The following is a 9,924-nucleotide window of genomic DNA, read 5'->3' on the forward strand; positions in this document are numbered from 1 at the left end:
TCATACAGCTACCATGTTTGATATGTACTGCAAATCACAGTTCTCATACACAGTACACTTAATCACAGTTACAGATAAGATCACCATAGTCAGAATGCAGGTTTGATGAAAACACAGAGGCAGTGTTGGATAGGTCACAAAGCACAGTAGAAATCTTCTTCTTTTGGAGTACCAGGGAAGTTCTTCATCTACTGTGGATGGTTTCTATTCTATCTGACACATGGGATATTACTTGTTCTATTGCTCATATTCCCCTTTTTAGAGTCCAAATTTGCACCTCCTCCCATTCGCCCATAGGCAAATATTGTTTAAGTGTGTATTGTGTAAGTTTAAAATTACTACACATGTACACTGTGTGCATATATGTTCAAATATACAGCAAGAATATATTTAAATATTTGATTCTGGCCATTTAAAAAAAATAATAATAATTAGACATACGGCTGCTATTAATAGTTAACACACCCTATCAAATTTTCTAGTTTTTACTGTATTTGGTTTGAAATGAAAAGAAGACAGACTTTTCACTTTCATTTGTATAAAGTAACTAGAAAAATAAAGGTAAAAAAACAAGATACTTATTTCTGACCATGTATTAAAAATGGCCTAAAAGCAATAAAACCTAAAAAAGGGTAGACTTTTGACATCTACAGTGTTCAGTGTGTATATTAATACAAGTAACAATACAGTATTACTACAGCATGCACAATGTTACCTCATATTTAACTCAAATTTATTTTTATAGATGTCAAAATATTGAGAAACAAATGGCCTAAACCAATTATTGAACAACTTGAATCAGGATTTAAATATATTTTTATAACATATTTAAAGATATGTGCACATATGTGTGGCGTTTCCTTTAAAAATATATGTCAGTATATGATATCTCTGTATATGTGTGCACAATAACGGCTCATCTCCCACTGCTACTTCACAGTCTGAATACATGAGAAGACGTTAAAGGAAAAAATCCAGCCTCAGATTCTCTTACACTGTTATTTATCATCAATCTGTGATGTTCATGCATTCCAGGAGTTATTTTTCTACTTCAGTTAGTGATTTCCTACGTTTCCCAGAATGCCTTTCAACAACCCCCAGAGTGTTTTTAAGTGTTAAAGTGTTTTAGGGTGGATTTTTCCTTTAACTCACTAGTTGCCTTGTACCACAGAGGAAGTCCATAATTATTAGTCCAGTGATTGGTCTCTCCTCCTGCCACTCACTGACAGGGGGCGGGTCCTACTGGTTGGTAATCCATTATTCTTATTATTATGGATCCTCATTAGACGATTGGAGCAGCTTCTTTGATCCAGCACTTTCACAGTCGCCCCCCCGACCCGCAACCCAAAGCCCTGCGTTTGCCTCAGACAAACATATAAAAAAAAACTACAAAAAACTACTTAAAAAAAGGCTCAGAGAGTCGGGTTAATGGTAAAAAGAAAGCACAGTAGAATTTGGCCTCATTGCTTTTGCTTTGATTGTCTTGAGTTTGGCTTGCTAGTCAGGATTTGGAGATTTTGGGGTAGGGGAGGGGGGGGGTTAGGAGAAGTCCCACACGGCCTCGGCGGGGTCGACGGCGGCCGGCTGCGGGGCGTGGCAGGACGGGGTCGGGGGGCAGGATATGGGCGGGTCCTCGGGGCTGGTGAGGGGCACCGCCGGGTACATGAGGCTGAGGAAGGAGTCTCTGGTGTGCCTCTTCACCTGTCACACAACGACACAATTCTCAGTGATTCATATTAGTTCTCACATTTTTGATATCGACTACCATGGAAATGAGTCTCTAACTTTATTCTGACATTAATGGTTTTACTTGCAATCAAATGACTCAAATCAGTAGCATCCGCTGTCTTAGTAAAGTCATTATTTTCTACATGACAAAGGCACTGAACAGTGGAAAACAATGTGACAAGTAAGTGATTATGGCAACAGAGCTCCACTGAGAAGAACATGGATCATAACTAAAGACCCACCTGCTTGAAGAAGGCATGAGTCAGTAGTGCAGATGCTGACGGTCTATGGAAGACAAAAGCAGGACACACACACACACACACACACACACACACACACAAGGCTTACTCCCACATTTTCAAGTCGCTGAAATTGTATGTTTGCGAGTTGCATGAAAGTGTATGTGTTTGTGTGTGTGTGTATCTCCAATCAATCAGTGTATGTGGTCATGTGTGAGTCTAGGCCTTTTAAAGTTGATGAAGTGCTTTAACACTCAAATCAATGGCAAACATCCAATCATGAATTTAAACAAGTAAAAACAAGAAGGAAGATAAGAAAAGAGTGTGAAAAAACAGAGATTTAACAGTGATTTGAACGATGATAATGTTTCAAAATCAGTGCCATCCTTTGGATCATATGATGAATTTTGGGGAAACGATGCATGCCATTACTGCTTTCCAACATTTTCAGAATTACACTGATTGGCCCAAGGGTGGCGCTACAGTTATAGCTAGTCCTAATTCATGTAAGGCATTTTTATTGCTTATCTTGTTGGCTTTTGCGTATTATTACATATTATCTGACCTGCGCTCAGGCTGCTGCTGCAGACACAGCTGCACCAGGTTGTGCAGGGTGGCCGAGTGGTTCTTGGGGCCCGGGCTCTGAGGTCGGTCGGCGGGCGGCGCGGTGGCGCTGTGCGTCAGGCTGCCGGTGGCCACGCTCTCCCCGATGCCCGAGTCCACGCCGGACCGCGACACCTTCAGGCCGCCCAGCTCGCCCAGGGGGAAGGGGGCCACGTCCAGCAGGCAGCAGTGGGAGCCGCGCAGCTTCTGGAGCAGCATCTGAACAGGAGGAACGAGAGACTTGTGAGGCAGACTGCCCTGAAACTGGAAGAGATGCACATTCAATCCCCTGGGAGGTTGTAGTGTCCTTGAGCGAGACGCCAGGGCCGTAACCAGCTTGGAGAAGAGCCGGGGAGGGGGGGCCTTTTTATTGTGATTTCATTTTGATTACCTGAGTGGGAGGCATGTCCTGGAAAGGCACCCTGCCACTGACCAGCTCACAGGCCACAATACCCAAACTGTAGATATCCGACTTCACTCCATAACCATGCAGGTCCTGCTGGGAGCAACAACATGGAGAGAGGGGAGAGGCGTTACAGACATGTGTCAACTGTGGAGCTAAGTAGGAAAAAAACAGAAATAAGCATGCTAACAGGGTACAGACTTGTCAATCTGATCAAAATGTTGCGTTCAAAACAATTAGGAGTCAACCTGACCTGTCGCAGCAGTTCGGGGCTGAGCCAGGGCAGCAGGGCGGGGCTGTGGTGGGGCATGTCGAACACCGCCCGCACCCTCTTCCCCTCCCGCATCATACTGTAAACACTGTGCAGCCCCGAGAGGTAGACGCGCCCCTCCCCCGACAGCAGGATATGACTGGCCTTCACCCCCCTGAGAGGAGAGGGACGGAGAGGAGCGGGACGGGTGGAGAGGACAGAGATGTTAAAATGGCAAAACGCAACCGATTCATAAGACATCCATCCCGTCTCGTATTCTCCCACTGACCGGTGGACGTAGCCCATCTGGTGCAGGTACTCCAGCGCCTTCAGCACGCCGTACAGCAGGTACGCTATCAGGGATTCGCTCATTCCATCTGGGAAATATGTTCTCAGTAGGGTGTCTGCTGAGCCTGGAGACAAGAGGAGAAATACAGGAGACTGAGCAGGCAACTCAAAAAAAAAAACAGGCAGTGATTTAGATTAACGTGAAATAGCTGCAAGGGTGATTAGTGTACATAAAGGGACTGGGAGACTGTGTGTGAGAGAGAGAAAGAGAGTAAGAGAGAGACAGAGAGTGAGAGTAGGAGTATTCATGAAAGAAAGAAATATATAGACTGGTAGTTGTTCACACTTGTAGATTTTTAACATTTTGGAACCATTTTAGCTTCGTTTTCCAGGAACATTACACACTTCTACATCCTACATGGCTAAAAGCATAACATTGCTGTGACCCCGGATTTGTACATGTTCCAGTTTTAAGGAATGGAAAGAAAGCCCTCAAAAGCTTTTCTCTATCAGGTGTGTGTGTGAGGCCTCGGAGTGGCTGACCGTAGGCCATGAGCGGCGTCAGCACCCACAGCTGGCAACAGGAGCTGAACACCAGGCGAGAGGTCAGCAGGTTGGGGTGACGGAACAGCCTGGACAGCAGAACCTCATTCTGGGGACAAAACACATTCGTCGTCTATCAACCCGGATGCATAAGAGCTTTTTGTCTGATTTGAGGAATGACTGAATTTTAACGAAAGGCCAATGGATTTTGGGGGTCTAAGAGAAGGCAAAAAGTTGGCGAAAGAGCATACATGTTCAGCAAAACCCCCATGTGACTTTTTGGGGAAGCGGCTCACCATGAGCTGCAGCAGCTCCTCCTCGGTGCACTCGTCCAGGTTGGTGTGCTTGACCGCCACCAGCTGGCCGGAGGGGGCGTGGCGCGCCATGCTCACCTGGCTCAGGTTGTTGAAGCCCCTGCCTGGGGGACACGCAGCAGCAGGGCGTGGGGTTTCGTTTACCACATGCAGCTCCGTTATGAGTTTAAATTCAAATCTTAGTAGTATTTTTTCAGGAGTTAACTACTTTTGGTCATGTAGTTAAGATAGAGTTCCACAGATATGTTTTTTTGGCTGATAATGATACTGATATTTTTGGACTGAAGCCAATAATTTGGGCTGATATTCAATATCTTTGACCATTGTCATGCCAAAAAAACCTAAAAATTATACAAGTATTCAGTGTTTCCCTCAGATTGCTTTTCTTGTCAGGGTGGGAAAAGCCCCTGAAACAGCATTTAGATCATGGGACACTACTACTACTACTAATAACAATAATCATAGATACTTATGGATGGATACTTTACTTGGAATCTGATCAAACTATTGCATTAAAATCAATTCAGTTAACTTTTCCCATAGACAAAAAGTTCTGGAAAAGTACTGATCAGTTATATAATAAATACGTAATCAAAAAAACCTGCATCATATCAGCAGTAACACTGATTAGACACAGGAATGATAAAAGGCAAATATTGGCAATGATATAGCAGTGTAACCATATTAATTTCAAAACAAAACAAAACACTTCCCCCCCCCCCCGATTCCACCTCAGCCTCAGGCCTGGCCAAGTGAGAATTTTTTCACACACACACACACACACACACACACACACACACACACACTACTCTACCAGTCCAGCTGTTGCTTCATGCACTTACATGGCATTTAACTTTCTGGATAGAGTTTAACTACTTTTTTTTAAACTACTGTTAGTTTGTGTGTGTTACTAACATCATACTAATCACTATTAAAACCAACTGTTGCCCTATTAAATGTTTTAAATCTCTATTATCAACCAATTCTGTCTAATTGTCTAATTTTCATGTAATCAGTTTTTGTGTTTTTGTGTAATGTTTTTTGCTGCTATACAAATAAAGCATATTATTATTATTACAAAAATCTGCCATTGTGATAATGTTCTTGAATCAATTTTACAGATATAAATCCACTATAAGATGTGATATCACTTGACTGCTGTAATAGATTGACTGAAGTGCATGCTGTGGTGTTCTCACCCAGCTCAGTCAGCAGCTGGTAGTGGGCTGGCTCGGCCGACAGCCCTGTGATGTCATCGCCACCCGCGGGCCCTGGCAGAGTGTACTCAGAGATGTCGGAGCTCTGCTGGGACGCACACACACGCACACACACACGGCCACATGCAGACACGGCATACATGTAACTGAAAGACTACGCAAGATTGAAAGCAGTCACATGCAACCACATCATATATGTAATTCAAACACATACACACAGACACACACACACACCCTTTAAAGGGGCATTACAGTTTTTTCTGATTGCTTAGGCACTGTCTTTGAAACTATAGGCTATTTTTGCAAAACTCTACACACTAACCACAAAACCTTACACCAAACCAGCAAAACATTATACATCTCTTGCAAAAGCAAACAATTCTTGCAAAACTCTTCAAACTCTTTTAAAAATTGTGTTTTTGCGTCAATACAGTTCACACAAACCATCATTTGAATAAGCACACGAAGCACCAACTACGCACTGATAGTATAAATGAAAAACACTTGTGGCTTTTGTCATACATGTAGTAAACACACATACACACAGGTATCCAAATGTGTAAAGTATGGATGTGTATTCCGAACATAACACACTATCAATACAAATAAGGGGGAAAAGTTTTTTTTTTTTTTTCTCAAAATGTTCTATAGTAACACTCCTCAAACAACAAAAGCGCAGTAGAAGAAAACAAAAACATTTGTGCTAGAAAAAAAGAACAGAAAAGAATTTGGCTAAATCTCGCCTTCTTTGTGGGTCTGGCCATAATTTTACAGTGTTGCTAGAAGTGTGTTACAGTATTACTGTAAATTGCAAACTGAGTGTAAAGCAGTGAGTTGTGTTTACAGTTTTGCAAAAAGTGTGTTATAAAATTACAAACTGAGTGTAAAGCAGAGAATGTGCGTTCAGTTTGGCTCACTTGGTAAATGCATTGGCTACAAGTGTTAATGGTTTCAGAGATAGTGCTTCAAAAATCACTGCTAGTGTTTAAGCATTCAGAAAAAACTGTAAGTAATCTTTAACCTATATCGCCCTCTATTGGCCACCAGTAGGAATTACAACAACATCGATAGAACTCTTTTTTTCCTGGCACAGCCCCTTGAGCTACGGTGGCCTGTAATGGACATAAACAATAAAGTCACATTTTCACAATGGAAAGGAGTAAGCTAGCTAATTAGAGCCGAGATCCAACAGAAATGCCTAGTGAAAAGGGAACATACAGTATCACCATGCTTAATACTGGAATAATAGTACTGCTTTGTCATTTGTCTTTATCACTTGAGAACAAGGCTTTTTATCCTTCATAGCTGAAATGTTTGTAGGTGGAGTGGAAGGGGTGGATTGGATTACAAAACAGAGTACGGGCCAGAAAGTGGGTCTTGAAAGCCAAAAATCTCAGCACCTGGTGAAATAATGGCCAAGTCATTGGTATTGATCAACAACCCTATCCGGTCTTTTTCTGCTACGGGGCAGTAAAAATCGTACTTATTGCCCCTTTAATACTGAACCATGCCCCATACCTCATACCCCAAACAGCTTTGCCCCATAACAACGCTACAAACTCCAAAATGCCAAAATGTGCAGATGACACTGTGTTTTGTCTTTGCGCCAGACAGAGGTCAAAGCCCCGTTGTTGTGGTGAGGTAATGCGTGAGGTGACGATGGCTGCCAGGGGGGGGCAGTGTGACACTGAGCTGAGCGAAGGGAGAAGGGGGGGGTGTGCTTGCCAGAGGTAGTGATGCAGACACATTGGGATGGAGGAGAGAGGCTTTTTGGGTTCTCAGTGAGAGGGGGGCAGACTACAGCACATGACTGCTGGCTTGTCTGATGCAGTTGCTTTTAAAAACCAGCCTGCTGCATGGATATAGCTTTGTTTGCAGGGCATGGAGATGCCGTGCATTATGAGAACCAAAGTATACAAAAGTATAAGTAGTATATATAGTATAAAAGTATATATCATAAAGTATTATATGTATATATATGCATTATTCGTACATTATAATCCCTTAAGAAAAAAAACAATAACGCATTATGAGATGCATTAGAGTGAATATATTAGTAGTGTATTATGAAATTGTTATTAACTATACAGTTGCCTCAGAAAGCATTCACTCCCTATTGTTTGGGTATTTTGATTGCATTATCATGAGCACATTAAGAGTGCATTAATAATTGTTATAGTCAGAATAGATCGTGGGACACTAAAACTCTCCAGTGAAATCCATACCAATTAAAGTCTTTCAGCTGGATTATCGGCAATGCTTTAACTGTTACCAATAACTGCAATTGCTGCAGTGTTGTTCTATTGGCCATCGTCTTTAACTCAACAGACTGGTGGTGGGAGCTCCATTATAAACACCAGAACTCAAAGACAGAGGTTCAGCAGCTCCAGATGGATGATAAAAGGATGCAGGGTGTTGGTAACAGTATGATGGAGGAGCATCAATGCTTCACCTTGAGATTCCCCTAAACGGTGATGGAATTTGATGCAAACAGCTCCCGGGAGCCAGGCCCTTGGGTGAAGGTTGCCAAGCCTCTGATCTGAACCTCCCTCCTCTCTCTCCCTCCATCCCTCCCTCCCTCCCCAACAGACAGTGGCTTTGGCTATGGCTTGGCTACTGACCAGGAACTGGTGGCTGGTGTCCTCATAGCGCTCCTCCACGCCCACGGGCTGGACCTGAGCGTGGGAGATGCAGGAACAGTCCTGAGGAGGGGGAGGAGGGGGAGGAGGAGAGGTGAGACATGCTCCAAAAGGAACAGGAGAGGAGTGGAGGTGGAGGTGGAGGAGGAGTGGAGATGGGAGCAAGCATCGGAGGAAATACACAGGCTATGAAGGCAGGCACTGGGATTCTCCCCCCAGATAAGGCACTGTATCGGAAGTGCTGAGTAGACAGAGAATTACAGTGATGATAACAAGACAATGAAGTGGCAGCTTTTGACTGGAGCTTTGACTGACAGAGAAATATCAGAAATGCATGCATAATTAGATGAGACCATTATACCCTCACAGCTCCTGGTTTTAATAGACCTGATTGTATTTGGCATATTCCACCACAGGCAACCCCTGCACCCCTACACATTGATCCCTCCCCGGTGTAAACCCGGGTCACCGTTCAGCAACACAAGAGGCACAACACAGAATCGCATCACAGCCTTACCAAGAAAGACATGGAGTCCTTTTGGCGACGGTAAAACGACACGCTTTGGCATTTATCCGCTCACAGGCTGCAGGAGGAGACCGATGGCGATGGCGATGGAGACAGAGGAGTGAAGCGCAGTAGAGACACAGTGTAATATGAGACATGGTGTATAGACTATCCCCCCCACACACACACTAGAAAGCAGCAGCATCCATCCACAACCTCCAGACCAGCCATCCACAGCTTACCTGGCTGCATGGACACACCGCGTCATCGGCTATCGGGGATCCAGAGGAGCTGGAGAAGCGAGCTGCAATTCACCAGAGGAGATCCCGTCCAGTCGAGTCAATGACGTTGACATTGGAAGGGAAATACCGATCTATCCACAGCCAATACAACACAAACTAGTGGCTAACACGGCTGTAAATCCATCTGGAGCGATTAATAGCTTGTAAATCAGTTATCTCCTTTCTTTATTTATGGAGCACGACTTAGAAATTTAAAATAACGCATGCTGTGAGATAGTGGCGCAATTATTTGTAACTGCTAATCATATGGGCGCAGCATTTCTTATCATTTTAATGCTCGTTGGTCTATATAAGGGCCCCAAAATGAATAATTCTTCGATAACTAGCATTAGTCCTTACTGTCAAATTCAATTCCACCTCAAGGTTAGAGTAATGTTACAGCCATTTCAGAACAAACAGACCGCAACGAATTACTGAAACCGACAGTTTATGGCTTTAGTTAGCATGACAACTAGCAAAAGAAAGATTTATCTGTTTTATGAGAAAGCAATAATATGTTAATTTTTAACTCAAGCAGAAAGAAAAAAAACGGACCAGACTAGATAAAACATTAACTCAGCTGTTTCCTTACACGCAGACGTATATTTGCCTCGTTCACACACTGAACTAACTCAGCCAAAACATTGGTATATTGACGCTTGAAAATTTAATGTAGAGTTGCAACACAGCTGCCTACCTTCTCCCCCAAGCAGCTCGTCTGGCGCTACGACGTAAACAAGTTGAAAATAAGAAGAAGAGTCTGGTAACGAAGTTCTGTTTTAAACTTCACATTCTTTCCTTTCTGTATACAAATGTAACATGTGCGAACAAGTATTGAGTTTAATTGTTAATATCGAACAGCATGATAAACCAAAGAAAAAAATAAATCTTGACAGGACTTTTAATTTGACACA

The 9,924-nt window shown here is 43.2% G+C and overlaps 1 protein-coding gene across 2 annotated transcripts; it reads right to left on the minus strand.

Moving 5' to 3' along the window:
• Nucleotides 1–6: 6 nt before the first annotated feature.
• stradb (STE20 related adaptor beta) lies at nt 7–9,854 on the minus strand. 2 transcript variants are annotated; one of them, XM_071536470.1, is made up of 13 exons: nt 9,708–9,854; nt 8,972–9,033; nt 8,742–8,808; nt 8,207–8,287; nt 5,568–5,670; nt 4,351–4,472; nt 4,055–4,163; nt 3,513–3,636; nt 3,227–3,398; nt 2,962–3,066; nt 2,533–2,789; nt 1,971–2,013; nt 7–1,701 (listed from the first exon to the last, which is right to left on the minus strand). In XM_071536470.1, the coding sequence occupies exons 3-13, from the start codon at nt 8,751–8,753 to the stop codon at nt 1,540–1,542; spliced, it is 1,290 nt and encodes a 429-aa protein (XP_071392571.1). In that variant the 5' UTR covers nt 8,754–8,808; nt 8,972–9,033; nt 9,708–9,854; the 3' UTR covers nt 7–1,539. The 2 variants fall into 2 exon arrangements, with proteins under 2 accessions (XP_071392571.1, XP_071392570.1); XM_071536469.1 differs by having other exon boundaries at nt 8,972–9,854.
• Between the last annotated feature and the right edge of the window lie 70 nt (nt 9,855–9,924).

This window comes from Centroberyx affinis, unplaced genomic scaffold, assembly GCF_046629955.1.
Source record: "Centroberyx affinis isolate AG114_WGS23_722 - 3 ecotype Tasmania unplaced genomic scaffold, CSIRO-AGI_Caff_v1 ptg002875l_1, whole genome shotgun sequence".
NCBI lineage: Eukaryota > Metazoa > Chordata > Actinopteri > Beryciformes > Berycidae > Centroberyx > Centroberyx affinis.